Here is a 27,671-nt window from a genome sequence, read left to right as displayed (position 1 = left end):
CCGTCATCCGATGAACATTCTTCATGAACAGCAACAAGGGTATTATTCCCAAATGTATCTGTAAAAATTATTTTGGTATTACAACTAACACAGTCACATATTATCATTATTATTTATTCATTCCCTCTTAGGAAACCAAATAAAAAATCTCCAAACGTAAAAGAAGGGTGACCTAATTGGTTATTCCACAGCATACATGGTGACCCATTTACCTTTATGTAAGCGTTTTCTAAATGCCAAATTACAAACTATTAGTGTCATACTGTCATTAACTATTTTGTTTGACCAGTTATTGCAACTGTTTTTTTTCCAAGCACATTACAATCATAAAGAACGAAGTCGAGTATTAAATTTACTCATCAACACCCGCAGCTTTAAAGAAAGTTAAAAGAATACTTTTAGATAAATATTTAACGAACAAGAAACCTGCAATTTTGACAGTAATTATATCACAAACTTTCTCCGTCTTTTTTTTGTATGTGGGCATGGCAACCAAAGTGAATGTAAATATGTCACCTAACTGGATTAGGTTAGTTCTTGTGAAGTCATGATGAAAAGTAATGCTCTGTCATAAGAATGTTTGGTTACATATATTGTAAATTAAAGTTAAATAAACACATATAGGGCGTTATAATATGTGAGTGGTCTTTCAGACACTTTGTATAATACATGCAACTTTTAAAAACCTTTATTGGTTGGGGGCAATTAGGGTATTGCATAAGAACACACACTTCCAAAATAGTAGCAGCATTAAGCAGAGTTTCAGTGGTGTACCATAGACCATGCGAACCACACAGAAGTGAGAAGGGGGGGACAAACAACTTAGGGGCCTCTATAATGGTTGTTATAAAAAAGGTGTTTGCTTCTCAATGTTAAAATGCTATTGTATAGTATTTTGTTTCAAAAACAAGCGGTATAACCATTGTGTCAACAGTTTTCAAGGCATCATAAAAATTCCACCTGATTTAGTGAATATTGTCGTGCAGTTAACTTAACAGCACTGGCATCAAAATAGGTTAATATAGAAGGACCATCATAGCAACAAGAAGATGCTTCCAATAAGTAACCAGTTGTATGTAAGAAATCTTTAACTAGAAAAGAATAACAAGAAACAGCAAATTTAAGAACAAATTTAAAAAGATATTACAGAAATCCTTTAATGGAATATTCTAACTGTGTTCATTATACATTTTGGTACAAAGCCTAGGATTCTAATATTGTTTGTAGGTATGGTGCAAAATTATCGTCATTAATAATAGAACTCTAAGTACAGTAGTTGTGTCTATGCAATACCTTGACAGTCAACATGATAAATGAATGAACTTCACTTGCAACAGCAATGTAATACACCTTTGTGTATGTTACAATTGGACATTGGACATAAGGTTCCTAAATAGAATGTGTGTCTAGTGTACGTATGACACAGACTTGTTTTAAAACTCAAAAAAGATTTGAGAGGCTCAGACCAGGTATATACTGTTAAAATGGTAATGTTCCTCATGATATAACTTAGCAGTAAAATCTCTGAATAAATGATTTAACCTCTTTGTTCCCATGTTAACGTAAGTTCGATGTTATCGTTAATAATCTTCATTGAAACATTTTCCATGAAAGTTGGAGCAACAGCCGGGGTTTCATTTTCGTTTGACCAGTATTCCTGAAAACTCCTGATGTCTAAAAATAAATTAGAGGAAATGGATAAATAAGATGTAGAGAAACATGCCTTTATGCCAAATCAGCTAACAATTTTTATTGCTGGACCTTTTTCATAAAAAAATGACTGCACCGGGTTTACTATCCTTGAACAATGCTTAAATAATATAGTTTGTAGCTTCTACAGGATAAAAAGTTAACATTTTGTATCAGCTTACCTTTTGCAATGCACAAGTTTCCGGTTTGGTTCTGTACATCATCAACAATAGTTGTTTCATCAATACAACTTACAATTAGATTTTTTGCCTCACATATACATAGAATCCATCCAAATACTAGACACCAATTCATTCCCTAACTACTAATTACAACATATAAAAATGGTTAAAAAGATAATCATAATTTAATTTGGTTGTACAAATGAAACCAAAAAAGGAGCAAATTAATTTAAAAGCTTCATGCAATAGAAAGCAGTTTTTAAGTTATGTAAGTTATTGTAGACCAACAGCATACAAACAAGAGCAACCATCTTACAGCTGCCATAATGTGTTACAACTAAAGTAAATAACTGGTTTCCTTTCCAAAATATATTTGTAAATGTATTGCAGTTTAGAAAGGCTTACCAAATTAAAAGTTTAAATTTTAAAGAAACTATCGTTCTGTTTTGCACTTACTTTCATTGCTGGTAGATCCCACTCAACAAATTTTTCATTATTTTACCCAAAGTTAGTAAAAATTAACAAAAAGCTACAAATAAGATTATTATCTGAAAAAGAAACCATGTTAATGAGCAAAGCAATATTAAAATTAAAACAAATGACAAACAAAGACAAAACAAACAACAAATACAAAAATAAAAGTACAACCACATTACAAGCAACGGAAAACAACATATTTTAAATATCAGATTATTTTCACTTTTTTAAGTTTATTATATGCACGCCATTTCCAAGAATAAGCAAATATTTACACTAAAAGAAAAATTACATTAAAATAAGTTTAAATAGTGCATTAATACAGTATATCATACAATAAAAAATGTTATTGTTTTAAGTTAACTCATTGGGTGCCGTAGTACATAGGTTGGAGCAAACATTTTGTAACTGGAGGATACCGCTATGAATGCTATCCAATGTTGCCCCATTCAGATGCATAAATGCAATATAAATAAAAGCATCATTGTGGTAACATTTTCCACTTGCGAAGCTTTTCCTACATGGGGTGTTTAAGATACATTGTATGTATACTTATGATAGAGTGACGCTTTATAACACATTTTAACAGTTGAAAGATGATAAGATGTTAAATAAATGAAGACGAAAATCCAGAGTCTCGATCTGATTTATCTATTTTCTCATTAAGTAACATCTCATTGGTCTCACAGAACTCAGGATTTTGAAGCAAACTTTCTTCCCAAACTTTGTTGTTCATGATCATACATGCCAACTCTTTTTGAACAACTGAGTATTTTGTGGAATGTTTTGAAGCAAAAGTTTTATAAAACTGTTTAAAATCTTTCATAAGAAGATACTGTTTCATATTTTTTGTTGCTAACTTTGACAGAATATCTTCATTAAAACCAACACAATAAAACTTAGCTTGAAGCAGACTTCTTCTTCCAGCTTTAAGTCCAACAACAAAGGGATCACTGCACACAATCTGATCTTCATAATTCTGTCTTTCTTTTTCACCACATACAAGAATTACTTGGGAAGCTTCTTTCAATTGCTTGTTACACCAATCCAAGATATTGTTATCGGTTTGTCTCCACATATTACATTCTACATCACGATTCATGTATTCCTTCAACCAAGTTGCCAATCTAGATGTCACTTCACCATAATGTGAATCTCGACTGCACAGAATAACAATTGTGCCTAGAAAAAAAAAGCGTGAAGATTTAGACAATTAAAGAAACAGGACGATTTTAAAAAAGCCACAAAGTTTCAGTTTTCTACATTATTACAATGTTCATATTTAGTAGATGTTGATTATCGAGTTAATTTACTTATTACACTTATGATATTGTTGTCGTTATCTGTTACAAGAAAAGTAATTATTAACCTTCATTCAAACCAAGTATTGGTAACAACACATGAATCAATAAACTAGTCCGATAAAATTTTAAATAACCTGCTACTGTAAATAAACTGTTATTAGGATGCATAAAAAAAGGTTTTATCCAATTTATATTTTCAACAATGTGGGAAACTTTATTTTCACCTTGTACTTTTTTCGCTTGTTTTTGTTTAAGGAAAACAATCAGAGCAATTATTAGTGCTATGCCCACCAAAGCAAGATGTAGTATCAGCAATAGAAATAGAGAATTACTCGTCTTTATTTCAGGTACCACAGTTTCTGTGAATAAAATTTAGTGAAATAACTAATTATAAAGTTAAAACAATGCTTCCTTGATTATTCCAAACTTGTTTAAGTGAAATATCTTAGTCTGTCATATTAGCTTCATGATCCAAATACACATAAAAACAGACTTTTAAAATCCAAACAACTCATTAAAATACATAACCCAACAAGTTTTTAATATAACTATTAATTTATTCTTTATCTATTTGAAACTGATTATAAGAACAATTTCATAGAAAGAAAGTTTTATCTGGAGTCCTTTTCCACAGGTCTACACCTTTCACCAGCTTATATATCTGATTGTTTTTAGTAAGACAAGTGTTATAACCACAGTGAGCATTTGTTGTTATTAGATATAAAAATGATCCTAAAAAAGTTTATGTTTTACCTGAAAAGTTTATATCTGTGGTGTCATCAACATACGTATCAAAACTTAAAAAAAGATCATCAAACATGTTCGTCTCTTCATTGTTTTCCAAACATTCTGTTGTTTTATCAATCTCAATGTTGCTGCAAGCTACAGAAAAAATGTGGAATTAATTTGTAGGTTATTTCAGAACAGCAAAGTAAATAGCTTTTATATTAAATCAATTCAACTTGTTTTATGATTAATTGCTTATTTAATAGAAGCTTGAAGTTGTCATTTACACGTACAGGGAACAGTTTGAGCTACACTAATTTCGTTATAATATCAACCGTAATAAAAAAAGATTAAATTTATTTTAATATTCTGTGACCTGTTTTGTTTCATAAAAACTGTTTCAAAGGTTAAAAATTGGTCAAAAACAACTGCTTTTACTCAAAGAAAAAGATATTTTTATATTGCTTTGTTAAATTTGCACCCATACAAATATTGATCATGTTTAAACTACCAAAACCAAACCATATATTTCTATTGTACATTACTAGCAGCACTAAATAAACATTGACACTCATTTGGCAAACAATAAAAAAATACAATTATTGTCAGACTTGGATATGGACTTAATCACACACTGTTGCTATGATACGAAATTTTGCATAGTTAACGTTATTTTTCCTGGTAAAAAATTGTTGGCATTGACAAATAACTACAATATTGTTTGCCGAGTCATCTCAGGCTTACTGACCATATGTTGTGTTTAACTTCAAAAACTCATGCACACTTACACACAAAATATCTTCATATATACTAAACACACTAGGTGTATCTGGTATTCATAGACTCATAGTTTAAACACATATCTGTATAGTTACAACACAGGTGTAGTCTTACATACCAAACACACTTGTTAAAAGTGTTCACTGCCTATTTAAATAAAACCTGAGTTTTATCAATGAATCACTTCAAACAGTAATACCATGTTATAATATGGTTTAATAAAAAAGTTACAGCCAAATGTGTTAGCCTACAATTTACTTACCTGGCACCTTAATCTTTGTCTCGGAACGTAACATTGAATTGTTTTCTTCGTAAACTGGCATCGCATACAAAGAAAAGAAATATGTTCGATCTTTTTTCACTTCCATTGAAGAACTCTCTTCATTGAAGCATTGAAAGTTAAACATCACCTGCGTGAATCAGTGTAAATATAAATATCCAAAATAAAATGTTTTATGCTTTCTTGATCAGAAAAGCAAATAACAAAATGTTTAGGGTGAAATATTAATATTGCGTATAGATAGAGGTTATTGGTTCAAGGCTCATCGCTGCTACCATTGTGGGCGTATGTGTACTTGGGCAAGACACTTAACGGCAATGGCTTCAACCAAGTGGTAGTGGATGCTCTAAATTGTCAGCCATACAATATACAAAAAAAGGAAAAATATTCAAGCACAACTAATATTAAAATAACTCCATAATCAAAAAAAAGGGCAGAAGTTGACTAGAGTAAGAAAAAAGTTATTGAAATGGCTATTGAATGACATGTTCAGGTTACAGGATATTAAAGAAAAGTTAAATGGGCGGAAATTGTTTTATTGAATCTGTCAGCGTGCGATTAGGAACCCCAGATAGTATTACTGGAACTGCTGTAGTAGTCTGATTTTTCTGTTTGTATACAGCAATATGCTTCAAGCATTTGTTGACATATATTTCACTCAGATTTACATTTTATTCTTGACATTTAAACCTCTAAAAAAAGACAGAAGTTATATTTTCTAAACTGATGCACGGAATAAACCAACATGGTAGTTTCTGGACTACTATGAAGAACGAATTGTGTTAAATATTTTTATGAAGTATCAGGCCAAGGAAGATATCATTAGTAAAAATATAGATACTTGTGGTCATAGGCGCCGAGTTTGCAAAAATCTTGGAGGTGCCAAACGTGAAAACAAAGCGCTATAGGCATCGCTTATCAGTATCGGCGTATCGTTAACCACTCGTATAAGGTTGTTATTCCTCCCTTGAAGTAATAAAGTCAATGTTTACGTAAGTTTTCATCAACCACGCATAATGGTTTGTTACTTCATGGTGGCGATTCACACGTTGATTACATGCGTCATAATAGCGATTACAATCGTTATCAGCAATCCAGGAGACGGACGTTTACATTTACGGTGACGTTACTTCACAATCTTAACTATAGGATGAAGCAGGCGCGGCGATTTCCTAAATTTATTAGATATGTACGTTGACTATGACATTGACATCATTTAAAGCACGTTGACTATGACATTGACATCATTTAAATCTTTAGAATTAGATACATGCGGCACACTTATATGTTTGGCGGGAATTCACAACATTTAGTTGCCCTGCGTAGCTTATAGTTTCGTGTAAAATCAATGTAATTCGCGCGTTGAACAAGTGGTTATACACTACGGGACCTAAAAAATCTAAGCCAAGCAGAAAGTTTGTTACGAAATAGTGGGGATTCACATGTGGATTCATTGCATCATAATAACGATTGTTTGACCTGGCAATTGATTGCGACATAATAGCAATTCGCACGTTCTTTATTTAGCATTTAATTGCATAAAACCAGGCTGAACGTTTGCGTTTTCATGTTTGCGATAAAGTAAAGGATTGACACGTTTGCAATGAATACTTTGTAAGCGCTTAAACGCGACGTAATACTTCTCTTATTTCGTGATTGGTATGTGACCGCTAAACAGCTGCGTCGCACCTCGCACCTCTGGGAGTTGGCGCCAGTGCTTGTGGTACAACTTACATCTTCATTTTCTTGGATTTCACTTGTGGAAAGCGTTGCGTTAATAAGCCATTTTTTTGATCCATAATAATTGTTGTACGTCACTGACAGAACATAACCGTGCACGTGGTTCCAAAATACTTGGGCTGCATAAAGAATAAATAAACTTAAAGTTAAAAAAAGAACAGCTTGTTTATTACTTGCGGTATTGTTCCATAAACAATAAAAGCAACTTGCTTACTTTATTATTCTTGTATGCCAAATCCAAAAGTTGCAACACAGGTTAAGTTTAAATAAACAATGTATTGTTGAAGCAATTACTATTAGTTAGGTCTTTCGTAAAGTCAATAGTAATAGTAACATAAATAACATAACTTTTACAAAAGTAAAATATTCATTTATTAACAATCTAAAATGTCAATTACAGTAAGCTTGTTTTACATACTGATATTCAAACAAAGTATCAACGTTTATCTTGACAACAAACACAACGAATCAATATTTTTAACTGTGTTTAAACCATGAGAACCAAGTGCTTACCATTTTGTGACCAAGTCACATTTAAACCAATGGCAAAAGAATCATCAGATTTTTGATAAACAAACCAGTTACTAGACTTAAAGTTTGGCTTCGGAGCTGTCTGTTCATGATTTGACCATGGCATAGAGTTTATATCTAAACAAATTTTGTTTATATATACTAATATACTATAATTTAATATAAAAACTATTTTTTATTACAAAATGTATTATTTTAAAAGCATTCTACCACTACATATTCTATATATACATAAAATCCTTAATTTGTCATAGCTTTTATAAAAACGAGTAGCAGTTTTAAAGATTAACCAAAAAGATATTAGTTTTAGACTAATGTTATCACATTTTTAGTTTAATAGACAAAAAATCTCTCATAACTTACTTTACACTAAATTAAGTTTGTTACAATAAATTGCAATGAATACTCACAAGTTGATGTACAGGTTGCATTCCCATCTTGCATAAGTTCACCACCACATGCACTGTTACAGCTCAATATATAATCACTTAATGCAAAATTAATCAGTAGTTGACATATAAGCAATGCATATAGAAACAAACGCATTGTCCAATTTGAAGAACAGATAATGATGGAACGTCTTCAGTGTCTGTACTGGTCGGACTCCTAAACACACATTACATATATGAGAGGTGACTGGTTTAAAACAAACAGAAACCATTTTGAATACAGGAAAATCTGATTAGGCAGGAACACAGGAATGCCTTTGATTGGTTAATCAGAATATGATGCCATCATTTGATTGGTTGGCTAATAAGGTACTGTGGGGGCTAAACCATGATTTCCTGACTTGGATTAGTAATTATAACTCCCACACAAATTCCCATACATTGTGGAAGTAGCAGACTGATAACAAGGAAACTGCATCAGAACACAAACAACAACCTGCAGGCTTGCTGCAACAATAAAGGTAAAATAGTATACAGTAAGCTATGGTTTGTTGTGTGTAAAAACATAAACGCATATAACCCTTTGGGAGGAATAATGCAAAACTGTATTCAGTAACAGGAGTTCACAAAATGCTTATAAGTTCACTTTTAAGTTATTGGAAACTGTAAAAATGATGTATCAGTAAAGAATTTAAAAGTCCGTTGCATTGTTGCATTTTGTTTGTATGAATTTATCTTTAACAAATTCGACTTTAATAAAGAGATATCTTAGTTATTAATCGAAATTGCGACTTTAAATACCTTAGCAGTTTTCATGTTGTCTTGAGTAATATAATCCTCTTTTTACATATATTGTGATCCTGGCTTTTCGGTTTGGTGGGTACTCCTAGTCATCTTTATTCTTCTGTTAAAAAGTGTAATTTCAGTCATGTGGTAAATTACATTAAAATAAATGAATTTTGGCAAGTTTTGTGAAGATTTAGCCAAAAATTAAAATTCATTAAGTAGCAACATCAGCTTAAAAGTATAAAGAATTTTTTTACCATCATTAATTAAAAAAAATCTTTTAAACTGAGTAGTAAGCAAACCATAACCACTATCAAATGGTGTATTCTCATCAATTTTAAGCAAAAATATAAATTATGGAAAAACACAAGTTCTGTAATATAACAAAGGCATGTGGACTTTTTCAAAGAACAAACATGTAATAGATTGCTTACTAGCTTGAACACCATTGTTTTTAATTCAACAGTTTCACATACACACTTAATGAATGAATGTAACTTCCTCGCATGGCCGAAAAATGACAGTTGTTACATAATGGATGTTATGTTTCATACACATCATGCCAGCTTACAAGTTACCATGTATGTATTTTGTAAACAATTATGTTTGTGAATTTTTATTTATTTTTAAGTATGGCTAACAATTTGGTATACACATTGTAAAAACAATTCTGTTTCAAATTATATTGAACATATCAATGTGTTGGTTATAGAATGGATGCCTTTCTTCAAAGTGTTATTCTATATACCATGTAAATGTAACTTGTAGTGAATATCACATAACAATGTTTGTCATGCCTGCTGGTGAAGTAAATTAAATTTAATATTTGCCAAAAATCTTCGTTTTTACGGAGGCAGGAACAGCTTTTGCCAAATATAATTATTTTAAATGCAAGTTGTAATCTTGCTAGAATATTTATGAAAACAAAATATACAACACTCATTTCTTTATTATTAGTGAGGATATTATTGTATTATTGTTAGGTTAATTTAATCACAATAAAACAAGTTCATCTTTGCTACAGGTAAGCTTCTTAATACATTGCACAACAAGTTAAAGATTACCAATTAATATATCACAAGTGTTTGGCAAGCAAACATGCTGAAGTTGGGTTTAACAGTGTTTTTGTACAAACTTTTATTAGCACACACAAAAAAATTATTTGGTATAAACATTTTAAGGCTTGCTGTGAATATGCTTACATTTAATGAAAACATAAAAAAAATCACATGCAGGTAGGAGAAAATAAACCTATTGAAACTGTTCAAAACTAATTTTTGGGGGAATGACTTTGAAACAGAGCAAAATATATTTGTCACATTAGCTTTGTTGAAACTATAATGAGAGTATTTAAATAGATAACGAACCGTTCGAGCATCGCTGGTAAGTCTTCAGAGTTCAATCTAGCTTCTGTTTCTTCAAACAAATAGATTTGTCATTATAGTTAAAGCACAGGTGACTGAACATCTGAGCACTAAAGTAGAAAAAAAGACACTTAATTTTCCTAGTGAAATTTTCCCTAATGGATTTTAACATGCAAAATATAAAAAAAACTTTTGAAATATCACTCTTTTACCCTGGCACGACAGGGAAATTTTAGAATTTATAATACAAGTATGCTATTTTATACACGTTGTGCCACTTACAATTATTATGCATTTCACTTTTTATGTGATTTTTTAATTTTTTTTTTATAGCTGACAATTTAAACACCCCATTATGACCAACTGGTTGCTGTAATTATAAGTATCCTGGTTAGGGGCACACGCAGCCACAATAGCAGGAGCATCAAGCATCATACCCAGTATTCTTCCAGTAAAGGCGACCGCTTTAATCGCTATGTCATGGCGGCCATTGTGGCCATTCAAACTATCATCCATCAAGAAGTAGAGCATGATGTTCTACCGACACAACTACCTGGAAAAAAAAGTTAACAGAATGACCTTGGCACAGTTAAAAGTGTTAAAAAGAACAAAAATCAGTAAAACAAATCAACTCAAACAAGATAAAAACTCAGTTTACCTGTATGCTGTATATGTAGATAGTATGACATCAAATACCATATATTAAATAAATTAAAACAGATTTTCTTGCTATCTTTAAAATCTGAAAATGAAATAACTATACGAAAAATGAATCAACTAACCAAACAGAAAACAATAGCCAAGAACAAAAAATATTCCCTAATACCAATCAACTTATTTTACTCAATCACTCAAAATATGTTCACATTTCTTGGGTTAGAAATACAGAGAAAATTTCGCTTAAGAGAAAAATAAGAAGAAAATGGGATAGAAATTTAAAAAATAAAACTACAGTTTTAAAATTTATAAGGAATGTCATACACGCACACTGATATAAACAAAGTGATGAAGTAATACTGCAGAAAAATACAATTTGAAGAAAATTTGACCTTTATAAATTTTGTTTAAAGAATTTTTTTAAATAAACCTAATCATAACACCAACAATACAAAAAAGGAACTTTTCTTGTTGAACAGTTGAAATACAGTTAACTGACCACAGCACATGAACTACAAATAAAAAATATCTTTCATTACCACCAGTCTATCAAGGCACAGTACTGAGATTGATCAAAATTAAAATACAGAGAATCATTTACTTAACTGTAATACAGTAGACACTATTTTTCAAATAAAATAAAAATGACAATATCCCATAACCCAATGTTTATACATTTAAATTGAGTATATATCGTAGCAAAAGTAAAAGAAAATGAACTCCTCGTGGTAAGGAAAATGTGTATTGTAGGATTTGAAATCCAGAAAACCTAAAACGTTAGCGTAAAGATTCTATAAAGTAAAAGATGGCAGCTTTTTTATAGGTTTATAATGCTAGCATTTTTATTTAAGTTCCTAGTGTATGAAATAAGTTGACTGTGTTATGAAGACTGTTGTTGCTCTGTTACAACAGGATAAATAAGTTCACTTATACCTTCATATAATTTTGTGGTTTTGTATTGTGAAGGAAATGTATGCTGTGTTTTGCTATAGTTGTTGTATATACTATGAGCATATTGCAGTTTTTATCACACAGTGGAGTCATTAGAAGGCTGTGTAGCTGTTGACATCATAGTGCTTCCGTGGACACTTGGATATCCTGAACCAGTGAAGTCACCTCCAGAAAACTGTGAGCTTGAGTATTCACTGCTAGTATATAATGAACTACTGTGTTGTGTTGGTTGTATAGAAAGGGTTATATCAGGGTTAGCAACATTCAAGCTTTGACCATTGCATGAGATGCCAGAATCACGATCTATATTGTCTGTGCTAACAAACTTCACCAGACTTGCTTCTTGCATTGGAATTGTAGCAGGGTTAGAACCAACTGCAACAGCTTGTTCAATTTTCTTTCTCAATACATCTTGCTGCTCTACTGGGTAAGGTATGAAATCAGATCCGGCAAATTTCTTGCTAAAACGTTTAAAATCTTTCATAAGAACAAACTTCTTTGCTTTGTCTAGTGGAAATTTAGATTTGGTTTCATCATGAAATGCAACCATGTAAAAGTTTGCATTGGTAACATTGCTTTTCATTCTATTAACTGCAACAACAAATGGATCACTGTGCACAATCTGTTCCTCATAATCTTTTTCACCACATACAAGAATTACTTGGGAAGCTTCTTTCAATTGCTTGTTACACCAATCCAAGATATTGTTATCGGTTTGTCTCCACATATTACATTCTACATCACGATTCATGTATTCCTTCAACCAAGTTGCCAATCTAGATGTCACTTCACCATAATGTGAATCTCGACTGCACAGAATAACAACTGAGCCTGTGAATAACACAGATATTAACTCTTGATTTAAAGTATTGACATCAAAGTTAAAACAAACTAATATTTAATGTACAGTCATATAATATATTTTAAACAAATAATTAAAACAAATGACAGGCTAAACATACCTTTATTGGTAAATTAAAAGCATATTTTGAATGTGATATACGTTATACTATGTTACAGGTTTGGTATACTTATACAACTGTACTTTCAAGCCTGTGCAAATATGAATAACAAATAAAAAAATGGGTGTGACACTGTTGCGTACACATAATAAGTCATGACTTACTCACAATTCTAAAAAAACACAGGACAAATAATGTTTACCTGCAACTATGGCTTTGCGTCTCCTATGTCTGTAGATTGAAACAGTAATGATTGTGACGATCAACATCAACAATGGGATTACAATATACAACCAAAGAAGTTTGCTTGGTGCCGAATCTTTTGGAGCTGCAGTAGTAACTTCTACTTCTGTATATTAACAAATTCTTATGTAAAAACATGATGAAGCTAACATTTTTGTACAAAAGTATAGATTGAATACTTGCACCAGAGGTAAGACACTGCTCTGTGATGAATTTGTAACGGGCCGCCAAGCAACAATAGATTACGTAACTATCCATGAACACTTTTATTGCATAGTCTTTTGTTTAGGCTTTCAAACTCACTAGCATAAGTGATACACAAGTAAACCATTGTTTACTACTTTGTTAATTAAAGCCTGGTCCGGAAAGTAATGCTGATCTTAAACAGGGTTGTAAAGGAAAAGTAATTTTACATCTAGATAATACCACAAAGTTTACAAAGTGCATGCCTAATATTATGGTGGAAGTAAAATTTTACATGTTTCTTTGTTTGTAATTAAACAAACAAATGCAAGCCAGGAAATTTGTGATTCGGTTCACATCACAGGTTGCATTACTGTGTCAGGAACATAATGGATTACTAATGTTTTACGTCCATTCTTACCATCACTTTCATTTTCATCGAAGTCTAAATATAAATAATCTGTTTGCTCATCTCTGCAATATGTTGACTCAGCAATTTCCACGTTGCTGTTGCAATCTATGGAAAATTTATTTGATCATTTTCTATTATGTAACATCTGTAAAAATATTTTTGTAGGCATTAAACTTTTTACAAAACAGACAAGAACTACTACTACTTTACAGAATCAAATCATTATCAAGAGTTTAAAACTGAAAAGCACTAAACTAATTAAAAAGCCTGGTTTAAACAATTACTGTTTAAAATCATTTACACTTCAACAGAGTTAATATAATAATCTAGTCGCATTTCTTACCTGGAATTTTGATGTCAATTGTATCAAAAACTTTTTCATTTTGTTCCTCATACACTGGCATAGCATATACATCTAACACATAAGTGCGACCAGCGCGAATGAAGTTTTTTGTCCCATAATGGAAGCATTTGTAATTGAAGACCAACTAAAATTTAAATCTAATTAGTAAGAATTTTTTAAACAAGTAAACAACTGTGTTTATTACGTTTCCATTTCCTCATTCAATTAAACCACTCTTGACTATTCATGGAGATTTAATCATCATTTCAGTTTCTTTTGTACAGTGTTTATTTGGTTGAATTTTTTAATAAATAAAGAAAAAAAATAAATCTCCACCAACCGAAAGTAAACCTAACTATGAACTTTTGTGAACTCATGTTTCAGAATTCAATTTTGCACTCTTCGTCTACAAAGTGTTTGTTTATACCAATCGCTTAAAACTTGTTTGATCACGCGTTTTACAATAATTTGTAATAAAAAAATACACAAAAAGTTTGAAACTAATAAAAAGAAACTAACGTTTTCATAACGATTTATCGTTTGTGATGAAACAGAAGCGTTGAATATCCACTTAGACGAACGACCAGCCATTGATTTAAGAGACGTCATGGTCAAAAGATACCCTTGTACAAAGTTGAAAACAGCAGCTGAAAAATCAATTATGTTAACATACTAAATAACATTAACAGCCTGAAGAAACAAACCTACATAGGACGTTGAAGTGTTGGTATTGTTGTTATTAAAACTAATTGCTTTTAGGTTGCGTATGACATGTTATTGTCAATATTATTTTATTTAATAATAGTTTAAATTTACCAGAAACTAAATTGTTGAACAAAATAAATATAAAACGTACCATTCTGTTTCCATGTAATATTCACTCCTATTTCTAAACTCTGTCCGTTGTTGTAAAGAAACCAATTTCCGGAAACAATAGTTGGACTTGGTGCTGTTTTTTCATGGTTTGACCATGGCATGCTTTCAACCCCTGTATTATATTACGCATTAATAGATCACGTAACATAGAACTTGCAGCATTTTTACCTACTAATACACGTTTCACTTTTCATACACTTTAGGCTTACTAACAAATTAAAATTATTCTAATGTATACTAAAACTAAAACACCAAACACACATTTGTTTATGCGCATCATGCTCACTGTTAAGCTATGATCTGGATGCTTTTTTGTATACATAGTTACATAACACACATTCATCATAGTACACTCCAGAGTCCAGACAATGATTCAACTGAAGCAATTTTTGGTCCTAACAAAGAATCTACCCACTATGTCATAACCTCTAACTGCTTTCTATAGTCTCTAGTTCTTTTGTTATCACATGACAGGACGATTAAGCACTCATTTTTTTACTTACATTTAACATTGCAAGTTGTATTGTTTGCCACAGTTCTGTTACAATCTCCATTACAATTAATATTGAAGTCTTCGCCCTTCACTAAACCCCATGTTAACAACACAATCCAGCAAACAACAATTTCCATGTCGGTCACATTTATTCAGTTTATCTTAACAAAAACCTAAATGGGAATTGAGTACAATAATTATAAAACTCTTTGATATTAAATACTTACACAAATCACAACTTATTGTAAAACAGCCTAGTCAAAAAATGTTAGAAAAAAAAACTTGACTAACTTTACAGGTTAAAAAGGTGAATAAGCTGGCAAAATAGCATTGTAAAGTAATTTTCCTCCACTGGCAAGACATTGTCTAAAGGTAAAGCCCTTTATATACCTCATGTCTGCTTGTGGTTATTACTACTACGTATGTATCTTTATGATTTTTCTATATTGCCACAAATTTTGGATAACCATTTATTAACCACTTGATTTACAGTTAAGCAATTACAGTTAAGTTTCTTGCCAACGAATACAAGTACCTTTGATGTTACCAGCATCTACCTTCACTTTGGACTAACACACATGAGAATATTAAATCAAAAATTCACCAAATATCCAATTGGACTTAACTCTTAATGAATAATAATAGCATTACAAACCAAATTTTTGCACAGCCTACTGCTTCTTAAACAAGTTAGTGTTAACAATAGCTTAAACACTCAAACCAAACACACATCTTAAAGATAATAATTAACTTGGACTAACTAACTATTTACCAGACGTACACATTGCATAAAACGTTTATTATACAAACAGTTATCGAATAATTCTGAATATACGGGTAGTTGATATAAAGAAATGCTCCTAAAACCTTTTAAACTATATTTAACTTAACTTTTAAGCATATAATGACTTATAATAGCAGTATATTCATAAATATGAGAAATGACCAAGCCTCCTAAAACAGAGACTAGCCATTGTAACTGCATTATTATTCCAATAAAACAATAAACTTTTATTATAATGAGAATGAAACGAAATTTAAAACTTTGTGGTAGATTTACCTTGAAGCTTGAATAAGATATGCTTGTGTGTGGGAGCGGTTAAGCTTTTTGTATCATATTTATAACATCTAATTATTAAAAGAGGTTTGCGTAAATGACAGATTGATAATTTTTGCAACATTGTAATAAAATTGAAATATCATTACCGTTTTATATATTTTAATAATCAAATTTGCATGATATATCTCCATGGCGCCTAAGATTTGACATACCCTTACGGATTGTCAAAGATTAACATTCGCGGAAATAATATTTATATTTCAGTGATAACATAAAATAAATGATAATGGAGGTAAAGCAGGCAAATGTTACCAATTAAACTGATAAAAAAGAAAAATATTTTCTTGGTTGGGACTCAAAGATAACTGACTGCAATGAATCAAAGGAAACAAATTAGTTTACTATTTTTATAATACATTGTGGGCATATTGACAACAGACAAACTCCTTCACTTATGCGGGAATAAACAGCACCGGTTTCTGCGAAAAATTTTGTGATACTCCACACCAGCCAATGCGACACAAACGGCAATTATACAGATGATCGTGCATTATTAACCTGTTTTACTGTGTACGATCCTACTACAAGTGTTTGGTCTTGTTTGTGTGAGAAGAAACAATTTCTTTTTGTTTTTAGCAATGAAATATATGTTAACATGAAAAAGTGAAAGGTTGAAACTTACTTTATCCTCGCGTGGCTGAAAAACGACAGTCGTTATAACACAGGTGTTCATACACCTCACACCAGCTTACGAGCTACCATGCACCTAACTTTGTGGGTGATTGTTTTTTTTGGAGGGGGGGGATTTTTGATTTTTTTATGTGTGGCTGGTAATTTGGACAAACCATTAATGACCACTGGGTTGGAGCAACTGCTGTTAAGTGTCTTGCCCAAGGATACATATGCCCACAATGATACCAGCGACGAGACTTGAACCCATTACCTTTGGGTTACAGGCAGGCACGCTAACCACTTTTCTATGAGGTCGGACATATTTGATTTTTTTTTTCTAAGCTTGTGTGAACACAGTTTGGCGCATTGAAGTGTTACCAAGAATTTGGTCACAACACAAGCGTGTTTTGTTTACATAGAGCTATACAGAGAAGACGGAAAATTTTTTCTGCTAGGAGGCGATGACAAATTCGTTTCTCTATTTTATGGGGAGCAGTTAGTTTCACGGTTTATACACATAAGATATAAACCCCTAACCCCTAACCCCTAACCCCTAACCCTTAACCCCTAACTAACCCCTAACACTAACCCCTAACACTAACCCCTAACCCCTATTTTATTATTATTAAAAAAAAAACCCTAACCCCTAACTCCTAACCCCAAACTCGTCAAACAAAAAAAAACTTGAAAAAAATTATAAAAAAAGTAATCCACTGTGCGGGACTCGAACCCGGTAAAATTGAAACAAAGAGAGTTTACGTCCGCACGCAAACCGCTACACCACAGACTCGACGACATTAATCACAACGAAAGAGCGTATATAACCGACCTAATGTGGGAAATATGTTCTGACTAGTGTTTTGTGTATTTAGAAAGGTATGTTTATTATTTAATTAATTTGTTTTACACTTATTAACACTTTGTAGTGCTGTTTTGTTCGTTTTTCCGTATTTTTTAATTTAAATAATTACCGCCTCTAGCGGAAAAAAAATTCCGTCTTCTTTGTATAGTCCCATGTGTTTTGTTTAGCCTTGGCTCTTAAGCAAAATTGTGTTCTCACAACAATTAGTAGCTGAATTAACATATCAAAGGTTTTTATATTTGATTTCTTAATGATATAAATAATTTTACAAATCCTTCTTTCTCTGTTCGTTTGTGAAATATTCAACTATGAAAGAATCTTATACCGTTATCAATATTATAATGTCATCAAAAGAATAAAAATATATATATGAATTTAAACTTTGAAGATAAGTTCATACTGCACAAACTACCTAAACAAAGTTTTGATCCAGCTGCTATGCTTTGTTCACAAAATCTAAGTAGGACCTGGTTAAAAGTTAAAAATTTAGATAAATCAATCTAGATGTCAAAGGGTTAAACACGAAACAGAAAAAAAATACTGCAAATATTTTTACAAAAACATTCAATTCGAGTTCAAACAACTAAGAATATTTACATTTTACAATTCATACCTGCAGTTGTTAAGTGCTTACTAAAGAGAATAGTTGGTTACAGTTCCTCTTTTCAACAAAGGAAAATTAAGTAGTTTAACAAGAAGTAGTAACACTTAACAATTAAACTTAAGCTATAAACCATTTAGGTAAATATAGACTCAGGAAGCGTCAACTGCAACACGTCACCAGTGTTTCACTAAAACTTGTCAGGATTTAGCCTTAGTTTCGTATATGGGGATTCCCCGAGGACTTTCTATATCTTCAAAGCGCTTTCCGCTCTGTGTCCATTGAAGTGTAAATATATTTAACACCTCAGTGCTTACATATACTATGTCGTTAACAACATGAAGGCTCATATATTTATTGAAAAGTCAAATATATTAAATGCGCACGTGGAACATTTTTTTTACTTTTTAGACTCATTGATTAAGGGAATAGTGTACTGTAGCGATTGAGTGTGTTTCGAGCACAGATATATATTATAGTTTACACAAATTAACTTAATGCATAAAGATTGAATATTTAACAGCAGCGGTGTTGCGTAACTATTACCACAGGTGAGAGAGGCCACTCGTCTTGAGGTTTTCCAGCAAAGCAAGAAACTATATGCCTAGTCCACCCGTCCGACGAACAGACGCCATTTTCAGTGTAAAACGCTCTTTCCTGCTATTTTTTTCGCGCACGTGTTTTTTCATGCTATAAAAGCCCCCCTATTTTCTGTGTTGTAAACACCAAAGCCACAAAAAATACAATTTTCATGTTTCCCCACCCTACTATACGCTGTGACATTGCAGTCTATGTTTGTAACATTTTTTTAATATTCGAACTATAAGTTTGTCTACTCATAAAAATCCGACAAAATAAAAGATGTATATAAGATGATATTTTCCTTTACAAAACCTAAAGAATATAATAAAACAATATGAACATCTTGTCTAAATCCAATCTGATTTGATTTGTATATAGTGCCTATATATAGGCTAAACCTAAACCAACTATGAATCAAAACTATTGTTGTTATAGCAGTTTAAATTGCTCATTCAACCATTCGCTGCGAACATGACGTGTCAAGTTAATCATACTTCCTTTCCTTAACTATATCCCAGAAACAAACACTGCCGGTGTTTACTGCATTAAACAGGGTCCACTTATTTATTCCAATTAAAAACTATCAAAAAATAATTCTCTGTATTCCATTTTGAAAGGCAAGTAGAGTTCCAGCACAAAAGGTCCTAAAATGTATTTAACTTTTCTGTTAAACAGTGGGACGCAGTTCCCAATAAACAAGTTTATTACTTCAGTGTAATTGAAAAGCAAGCGTCATAGACAGTGAATGACCGTTGTGTTTTGGTTTCTTTTGTGCAGCTATACTGGCTGTGTTGACATTGTGATAAGCTCTGGCATTGAAAAAGGTCACGGCTTGTGAAAGATATGAATGGATTGAAAAATCGAGACACTTCTGCGCGAAATTTTTCATTATTCTCTCAATACTGTTATGGAAAATAAATAGAAGAGACTGACATTCGTTCTTTGTTGATTATAAGTGACGAGACAACATATACATCACGCCTTCAAAATTATGTTTTCTTTTATATAATTGATTAGAACTTGCCTGAACCAACTTTCGTTAGAAAAAGTCACCATCATAATATTATAGGGGTAAAATCGGATACCTAAGCGTATACTGCCCAATATTTTTTTAAATCAACATATTTGCCATCTTAAACCGGTGCCGTATCCCGTATGCAGTTGGTTAGCGCTAGTGTCTGTAGTTTTCATGTTAGAAATGTATTTACCATACGCAATAAATGTAAACTTTATTAAAAGAAATTACCAATTTTCTGTTATTACAAATCTATATAAGTTTTTTATTTGTCAGATACAACATATATAAATTCATGTTCGAACAATACCTATTAACGTTTAGGCTTTTGCTTGCGGCAGATTTTTGCTTGCAGGCGTTACGGCATTTTTGTTTTGGAAAATTTGCCCCGAAAAACGTATTCCAGTGATTTGTTTCTGAATGCAGTACTGACCTCTATCACCACCTAGCGAAAATTGTAATCGGTCGAATTGCCTCGCAATAAATTGTGATCGGTCGAATTGCCTCGCAATAAATTGTGATCGGTCGAATTGTCTCGCAATAATTAAACGGTAGAACCAAGACAAAAATGTTTAAACTTGATTTTCAAAGTGTACAGTATAATTTCGTGTTATTTACATATATTGCCAACAATAAAATCACTTATTAGTACAACTTACAATAGTTTTAAACTGTTCCGTCTTATCCCGTGTGTTTTTGAATTTGTAAAATTACACCTGTTGTGCGAATCGCTAAAGAACTCCTCGTGTGTTTTATTATATTTTATTAAATCGTTGTCAATCAATAAAGGAATGATAGTACTAATTCTTGGTATTAACCAAAAACCGGCATCTATTTTGATTTTAGAAATATTTGGCAATATGTGCTTAAGTGTCCCATCTTCCCCCATTGTACTATATGTTTTAGCCAACATTAAAAATGAGCTTTATATTCGCTTCGCGCCTAATATATTCGTGAGAATAGGTTACTGGCGACTGATCCTGTAACATACAGCAGGGTAGAAAGAGATGGGGGACCGTTTCATTCTGTTTTTGAGTCACATACCATATTTTTGTTTATCATCAAATCGTGGTCAGTAAAAATGTCCAAAATATGTATCCCATCTTACTCCGTGTCCAATCGTACCCAGCCCTACTAACTATATCCATATATTCCTTGGATGAATATATTCGAAGATGCGTATATATAAAAAAGTGCCACTTTACGACTTTTTTTAACAGAAAACTATATTTCTATTACAGGAACTTGTATTCGATACCGGTAGTGTTTGTTCAAGCGTGACAAAAAGAACAAACAAACAAAAGTAAAGGCGTCGTCGCGTTTACTATTGTATGCTGTGTTATGTAAATCCACATATTTTAAAGAACCAATTGCGTATACCATGTGAGAAGTATTTCGATACAGTTATTGAAACAAGCAATTATACTTTACAGTAATGTGTATATGAGCCAGTGCGGTTTGTTATCCATGTAATCTTATCAGGCTTGCTTTTGTGTAAACACTGAACATCATTATTTTATACTCGGTAAATAATTTCTCAGTTTTAATTCCCTCTTTCGGTTTATTTTAAGATTAAAATGGAAAACGATGGTGGTTTATTTTCTGGTAATGTTGAAGGAATAAAGAGTTGGTATTCTCGTGTTCTCTATCCTTCCATGATGTCATGTGAAGCAAATATTATAAGGGAAGTTTACGGACGTAATTGTTTTTGCAACGAACATGCTGCGTATTCAACTAAAGATATTAATCACAAACGTAAGAGAACGAAAAGGAAAAACAAAGATAAGAAGCAGCATGTCAAGCATAAACAATTCAAAAGTGCAAGTTTGACAGAAGCCCCTAAATCTGATGATATGCAAACTGAAGATAAAAGTGAAACTTCTATCGTAGGGGATGACTTACAACAGTTTTTAAATGTGACTGCTATGCATAAAGAGAAACAAAAATTAAAAAAGGAAAAAGAAAAAGGGAGTCCTGTAGAATACGTGCTTGATGTTGAAGACCCATTGCATGTAAAACCAACATCATTTGCACCAGGAGTTCACGCTGGTACCATCAGAAATAATGAGATGGTTAAACTTTATGGAGTGCATGCTCCTGACATTCTATCAATTGAGGCGAAGATGCAAGCCCAGTTTAATTTAATGCGCAGTGCAACCCAACCAAACTTTTGGCCAGTTATTCCATTAAATTTAAATAAATAAATTGGATTAGTAAAATATTATTTGAAATAACAATATTGTTACAATGTATTTCTTTATAATAGTTTTTTTTTTTTTACTACAGTAATTGGTGATTGCTGTTTTATGGATTTTAAAAAATCACTTTTTAACTTTGACAGGTGCTACTGACCAATGCTTTTAATGTAAAATAGTTTTATATTATTTTTTAAAATGTCGGTCTTAATGATTGGACCTTCAAATTCTGGAAAATCAACTTTGTTAAAAGTCCTGTCTTCGCATCAAGATACCAATGCATCGGTAAAAAAAACAACTGCAGAAAAACAATTCAATGAACTCCCACCCACTATACCTACTGTTGGGACCAATATACTTGGAATAAATGTTGGTAAAAAATGTGTCGTTGAGCTACGAGAGCTTGGTGGCTCTATGGCACCAATTTGGGAAAGTTATTATTCACAATCCGATGGGTTTATATTCGTTGTGGATGCATCAAATACTCAACAGATTTCATCCGGTTATGCATTTCTGAAGGACATAACATCAGACACACAAAATACAAACACTCCCATTCTAGTGTTGTTTAATAAAATTGATATTCCTACAATGACGAATGTCAATGAATACCGAGAACTTATGCAACTTGAACACTTCATGAAAACTGTGTCATCACTTAGTTATTTAGATACTAGTTGCAAAGATAAATCTGGTATTGAGGATGTTTGTAAATGGTTAAGATGTTTAAAAGATGTCAAACGTTAAAATATTTATGTTTTATTTGTATTTTCATCAATCTTTGTTTTTTTACATAATATATATCATATCTGCCTATCTGTATCTGGTACATTCTTTTTTATTGGATCAAATTTCTTTGTATAGATGTGCAATGATTTAGTAAAAAACCATTGTGTGTAGGTTTGATATGTGTATGTCTTATTATTTTATTCATGCAATTGATATTTTTCTAGTTCAACCTGGTGGAATACACATAGCATCAAAGTCATCAACCAAATAACTAAAAAAATAATTTTGTTGATTTATCTTCACCATGGATATCATTCAAGAGCCAGGGAAACCTGACTTTGTCTTGCTGGACAACTTAACGCTTGAAGCTTTTATGGAAAATCTCAAAATCAGGTATAATGTGTTTCTAAGTAACTGTGTTATCCCATATCAAGTGTCCAGTTTAACATTTATTTGTTGTAGGTTTCAAAAAGGCAGGATATATACTTACATTGGTGAAGTGGTCGTCTCAGTCAATCCATACAAAGCTATGAATATTTTCACACCCGAATATATTAAAGATTATAAAGGTATCATTATTTTTATTTAAAATTTTTTATAGCAGATGGAGAACATAAAGCAAATCTTATTATGGGTGTACTGAACATCAACTCAAAATCCTGCAATTAAATATCTCTTTAAATAATATGCAACTTCAGATTTTGTTTTTTTTACATAAACACAGAGTCTATCCTATATGCAATTTTTATATTACCTAAACTTCACCGTTAACGAAAATATCTGTTCTCTGTAACAGTAAATATGTTATGGATAAATGAATGTAAATACATGCATAATGCATTTATTCAATAGAATTCTCCAAGTTGTAAAACATGTCGTTCACTTTATTTTATGGAACAATATTTTGCAATGAATTCTGTCCTTTAAAATTATGCGTTCTGTATGATTTTAATTACCAACATTTTGCAACTGAAACCAAATATTCACTTTTTGGGGTTTGGGCTTTTATATTTAATTTACCACATGCTTAAATTTTATAGAAAATGGTTATGGAAGTAATGAGCTAATTAATATATATAGGTCGAGAATTTTGGGAAAAACCACCTCATATATATGCCCTTGCTGATGCTGCTTATAAAAGCATGAAGAGATATATGAAAGACACATGTATTGTAATATCAGGTAAATAAAACTGTTTATTGAAGTAAACACTGGGTGCTGCTTACTGCTTCAGAGATGTATTGTCAAATTGTCAATGACAATAACAATAAGTTTTAAAACAACTTGGACATACTTTGTGTATTATCCTGAAATATGTAGTTTAGGAAACAGTAATCAAACAAAACCAGGGACCAAAATTTATATTGCAATCTTAGAATGTTTAAAAAACTCTGTATTGTTAAACATGGCATATATGTTTTACAAAGTGCAAATGTGTATTTAACCTTAACATGTCGGTTACAATGATGTAATGTGGTTGTTCATCTTGATGACTTCCTGCCTGACGTAATATAGCGTGTAATGCCTAATAAAACAAGAAGTTCTTAAAGACTAAAATAATATATATATATATATATATATATATATATATATATATGTATAAATTTGACAAATCAAAAGAACTGTTGAAATCATCAGCTTACATTGCCGATAATATCCTCAAAGACTATACTTGTTTGTTTACTTTTTAGTCATTATAAAGTTATTATAAATACCAGAGTCTGAAGTTCTTACACGTATATAATGGGCCTATTATCTGATGAAGTATGGCCTTTTTAAATTATTCATAGGTACTTAAATAGTGCATTGTATTCAGGTTATTTGGGAAAATTCCCTTCTTTGTTTGGTAGTAGGGCGGTCACATTTTGACCATAAATAATTTTTTGCGACATTTTTTCATATGTCACATTTTCCAAAGTAACTTCCCTTTGCAAATATGTCACATTTTAAATTGAGTGTAATTTGAACAAGAAGCAGAAAAAGTAGTGATACGAGTGCAATAATCAATATATTGCAAAATGGCACATTATTAATTAAACCCTCCGGACATTACTGTAAATAAATTTACGGATAGCAAAGATGGCGTTTATACATTTTTAACCTTATATGTAGCCTAACTTTTTCAACCTTCTTTGTTTATTCATACTAATACTATTTATTATTATATAAATTATATCATTAATTTTAATGCTTTTTGCTTCAATTGCTTGTTGTGTAGGAGAATCTGGTGCTGGTAAAACAGAAGCTTCAAAAATTATAATGAATTACATTGCTTCTATTACTAACGTCAGTGCAAGAGCTGAGGTTCGTATATATTGTAACAAAAGGTTGGGGTAATATGCAAAAATTGAACATAGCTTAAAAGATCTGAATGCCACAGGACCTTACATGTCCTCGCTCATGTATATATTACCATGGTAACACAGTCTTTTCCACAGACATTCCATGCAAAGGTTGACGTAATGTCTATTAAAAATGTTTGCCTCGCGCACACATGGTAATGTGTTCGTAGCTCTTACTTTTATCGCAGACAAACATTGAATAAACCTTATCCCTACGAATTTCCAAAATGGGCGAACCATTTTATTTCATCTTTTAAGTTTTATTAAGCAAAATATTTATTTAATGCTTGTCACTACATCACTTATCCACAGTTTAAATAAAACTTTACAATTATGTTATTTCAGATTGAACGGGTTACAGGGATTCTTCTTAAAAGCAACGTAATCTTGGAGTCATTTGGAAATGCCAAGACAAATCGAAACGATAATTCATCACGATTTGGAAAATACATGGACATTAACTTTGATTTTAAAGGAGACCCAATAGGGGGTCACATTAACAATTATCTTCTGGAAAAAGTAAAGTTTCATTCATAATGAATTAACCATTCATTCTCGATTGCTTCCAAATTTCCCATATTAATTGTTTGATTAGATAAAAACAAATGTATATTGTATATATATATTAATAATATATATATATATATACATAATATTAATTTATATCCACACAAATATACATCATTAAAAAATCATATTATATATATTTTATTGCATTTTACCTAAGCTATTACAATATATATTAGCAAAAATAGAAAAAAATCGTTGGTAGATTCATGTTTATTTCCGTATAATCAATGTTAACTTACATATTGCTGAGAATTATGTAAATAGGGCAAGCCCTGTTAAACCATCTTTACGCTTGGTTTTATATAAATAAACAATGGTGCTCCATACTTCATAACATCTTTACACACAAAGCACGTGCAGACTTTGAAGATAACTTTTTATATTTCTTTCAGTCCCGGGTTGTCCACCAACAATCTGGTGAAAGAAATTTTCATTCCTTCTACCAGCTGTTACTTGGTGCAACAGAACAAACGTTGACTTCCCTGCATTTAAAACGTGATGTAGATGCTTACAATTTCACACGTAAGCTGCTTCACCATTATATTTTAGTAACATTACATACCATTGTTTGACAGTGGCGCAGCCAGAAAAAAATTAGAGGGGGGGGGGTTTAATCGAAATTTTTTCAAAATTATTTTATAATTATACATATAATTTTTTTGGGGGTTTAAAAGGGGGGGGGGTGGTCGCGATACCCTAAATCCCCCTGGCTGCCCCACTGATAGTTTAGGTGTGTACTGTAGGTCTGTAGCACAGTACAACCTTGTGGTAACCGGAGGTTGTCAGCTGTGTAAGTGGCATAATGGGAAGAGCGTGTGCCTTTAGCACAAATAGCGGTTCTAGGCTCATAGAGTGTAAGAATCTTAACACATCTGAAGTGTTATTATAACTGCTTTTATTGCCCCGCTACTACGCAAGGATATGTAAGTTGCATTTATTAAAATTTTAAAAAAAAAACCCCCCCATGTACTGTTGGCATGGTGGGCGTATGCGTAGTAGGAACGGAAAATGATCTTAACAATAGTTGTTATGATTGCAGGTTTTCTATATACATGTTATTATTAAGGTTCTCGTATCCAAGTTCATGTTATATGTATAAACAGCAAGTGCCAATAAATGTGAATATAATATATAATCACTATTACTGTTTCATTACTTTTGTTACAGGCCAGGATCAATCGAACAATTCACGATCAATTGATGACAAACGAACATTTCGTGAAATGACGGGAGCATTTAAAGCTGTTGGTTTCACTCATGATGAGCAGAAAGCCTTGTTTCAACTACTTGCTGTCATATTGCATTTGGTCAGTACCTACTGTCATTTTATATGCTAGTACTGTATATACATTAACAAGTATATTAAAGTAAAAAGCAGCTCTTCTGACAAGTTCAAAAACGTCATTTTGTTTGTTTTGAATGTCCTATTAGGGTTGACTTCATAAGGGCAAAGGCTTGTGTATTTACTTTAATAAAGACAACATAAAAAAGAAATCAATAAAATGTTAATAAAATAAAATAACCCTTTCAGCAAGACCTGTTTTAAATTAATGAATATAATTTTTTTTGTAAATATATTTTTTAATTCTTCAATTCAATGCAGAAGTTTCATGGTTACACTCACAGTAAGTTATGATTGCTGTGATGTTTTCATTTTTTGCAGCATTTCATTTAT

General features: G+C 31.7%; 6 protein-coding genes across 12 annotated transcripts in view; 3 read left to right on the top strand and 3 right to left on the bottom strand.

Annotated features, from left to right (window-relative positions):
• LOC100181197 overlaps positions 1 to 2,421 on the bottom strand; it is a 5,711-nt gene extending 3,290 nt beyond the window's left edge. Inside the window, exons 1-6 of one of the 2 annotated variants that reach the window (XM_002120621.5) lie at positions 2,328 to 2,421; positions 1,872 to 2,014; positions 1,543 to 1,674; positions 961 to 1,091; positions 427 to 565; positions 3 to 58 (exon numbers count right to left, since the gene is read on the bottom strand). In XM_002120621.5, the coding sequence (XP_002120657.3) occupies positions 3 to 58; positions 427 to 565; positions 961 to 1,091; positions 1,543 to 1,674; positions 1,872 to 2,004 (591 nt within the window). In that variant the 5' untranslated portion in view covers positions 2,005 to 2,014; positions 2,328 to 2,421. The remainder of the gene's footprint in view (positions 1 to 2; positions 59 to 426; positions 566 to 960; positions 1,092 to 1,542; positions 1,675 to 1,871; positions 2,015 to 2,327) is intronic. The other variant, XM_026835015.1, reaches the window with a different exon arrangement.
• LOC100179646 lies at positions 2,420 to 10,794 on the bottom strand. 3 transcript variants are annotated; one of them, XM_026835012.1, is made up of 10 exons: positions 10,686 to 10,794; positions 10,252 to 10,358; positions 8,900 to 9,002; positions 8,120 to 8,315; positions 7,692 to 7,826; positions 7,173 to 7,297; positions 5,421 to 5,568; positions 4,406 to 4,534; positions 3,877 to 4,011; positions 2,420 to 3,530 (listed from the first exon to the last, which is right to left on the bottom strand). In XM_026835012.1, exons 4-10 carry the CDS (start codon positions 8,253 to 8,255, stop codon positions 2,956 to 2,958), a joined length of 1,383 nt encoding a protein of 460 aa, XP_026690813.1. In that variant the 5' UTR covers positions 8,256 to 8,315; positions 8,900 to 9,002; positions 10,252 to 10,358; positions 10,686 to 10,794; the 3' UTR covers positions 2,420 to 2,955. The 3 variants fall into 3 exon arrangements, with proteins under 3 accessions (XP_026690813.1, XP_026690815.1, XP_026690814.1); XM_026835014.1 differs by having other exon boundaries at positions 2,427 to 3,530; positions 10,252 to 10,300; positions 10,686 to 10,789; XM_026835013.1 differs by lacking the exon at positions 10,686 to 10,794 and adding an exon at positions 10,531 to 10,556 and having other exon boundaries at positions 2,427 to 3,530.
• A 214-nt stretch (positions 10,795 to 11,008) lies between these two features.
• LOC100177305 lies at positions 11,009 to 15,541 on the bottom strand. The gene is made up of 7 exons (XM_002119950.4): positions 15,379 to 15,541; positions 14,856 to 14,987; positions 14,519 to 14,646; positions 14,000 to 14,144; positions 13,666 to 13,761; positions 13,021 to 13,167; positions 11,009 to 12,687 (listed from the first exon to the last, which is right to left on the bottom strand). Exons 1-7 carry the CDS (start codon positions 15,503 to 15,505, stop codon positions 11,933 to 11,935), a joined length of 1,530 nt encoding a protein of 509 aa, XP_002119986.1. The 5' UTR covers positions 15,506 to 15,541; the 3' UTR covers positions 11,009 to 11,932.
• A 6,155-nt stretch (positions 15,542 to 21,696) lies between these two features.
• LOC100178833 (gem-associated protein 8) lies at positions 21,697 to 22,501 on the top strand. The gene has a single exon (XM_002120007.4). It carries the CDS (start codon positions 21,738 to 21,740, stop codon positions 22,362 to 22,364), a length of 627 nt encoding a protein of 208 aa, XP_002120043.1. The 5' UTR covers positions 21,697 to 21,737; the 3' UTR covers positions 22,365 to 22,501.
• Positions 22,502 to 22,505: 4 nt separating this feature from the next.
• On the top strand, positions 22,506 to 23,308 carry LOC100187527 (ADP-ribosylation factor-like protein 16). Its single transcript, XM_002120276.5, has one exon. The coding sequence runs from the start codon at positions 22,554 to 22,556 to the stop codon at positions 23,100 to 23,102; it is 549 nt and encodes a 182-aa protein (XP_002120312.1). The 5' UTR covers positions 22,506 to 22,553; the 3' UTR covers positions 23,103 to 23,308.
• LOC100176516 (unconventional myosin-Id) overlaps positions 23,306 to 27,671 on the top strand; it is a 10,046-nt gene continuing 5,680 nt past the window's right edge. For all 4 annotated transcript variants that reach the window (XM_026835000.1, XM_026834999.1, XM_026834998.1 and 1 more), the window contains exons 1-7: positions 23,306 to 23,477; positions 23,547 to 23,653; positions 24,165 to 24,266; positions 25,303 to 25,388; positions 25,772 to 25,945; positions 26,389 to 26,518; positions 27,164 to 27,303. In XM_026835000.1, coding sequence (XP_026690801.1) covers positions 23,389 to 23,477; positions 23,547 to 23,653; positions 24,165 to 24,266; positions 25,303 to 25,388; positions 25,772 to 25,945; positions 26,389 to 26,518; positions 27,164 to 27,303 — 828 coding nt within the window. In that variant the 5' untranslated portion in view covers positions 23,306 to 23,388. The remainder of the gene's footprint in view (positions 23,478 to 23,546; positions 23,654 to 24,164; positions 24,267 to 25,302; positions 25,389 to 25,771; positions 25,946 to 26,388; positions 26,519 to 27,163; positions 27,304 to 27,671) is intronic.

The sequence above is a fragment of the Ciona intestinalis genome, chromosome 7 (assembly GCF_000224145.3).
Source record: "Ciona intestinalis chromosome 7, KH, whole genome shotgun sequence".
Classification (NCBI taxonomy): domain Eukaryota; kingdom Metazoa; phylum Chordata; class Ascidiacea; order Phlebobranchia; family Cionidae; genus Ciona; species Ciona intestinalis.
Note: the sequence above shows the minus strand (reverse complement) of the source record. Positions and strands in the feature narration are given on the sequence as shown.

Bases quoted from the DNA above. Each gene is read 5' to 3' on its own strand.
- LOC100178833 (XM_002120007.4), top strand. From the start codon at position 21,738: ATGGAAAACGATGGTGGTTTATTTTCTGGTAATGTTGAAGGAATAAAG.
- LOC100179646 (XM_026835012.1), bottom strand. From the start codon at position 8,255: ATGCGTTTGTTTCTATATGCATTGCTTATATGTCAACTACTGATTAAT. The intron at 5,569-7,172 runs GTAAGTTGTACC...TGATTCACGCAG, and splicing joins AAATCCAAGAAAATGAAGAT to GTGATGTTTAACTTTCAATG. The intron at 3,531-3,876 runs GTGAAAATAAAG...TTTTTTTTCTAG, and splicing joins ACAAGCGAAAAAAGTACAAG to GCACAATTGTTATTCTGTGC.
- LOC100177305 (XM_002119950.4), bottom strand. From the start codon at position 15,505: ATGGAAATTGTTGTTTGCTGGATTGTGTTGTTAACATGGGGTTTAGTG. The intron at 14,647-14,855 runs GTACGTTTTATA...TTGATTTTTCAG, and splicing joins TATTACATGGAAACAGAATG to CTGCTGTTTTCAACTTTGTA. The intron at 13,762-13,999 runs GTAAGAAATGCG...AATTTTCCATAG, and splicing joins AATTGACATCAAAATTCCAG to ATTGCAACAGCAACGTGGAA.
- LOC100187527 (XM_002120276.5), top strand. From the start codon at position 22,554: ATGTCGGTCTTAATGATTGGACCTTCAAATTCTGGAAAATCAACTTTG.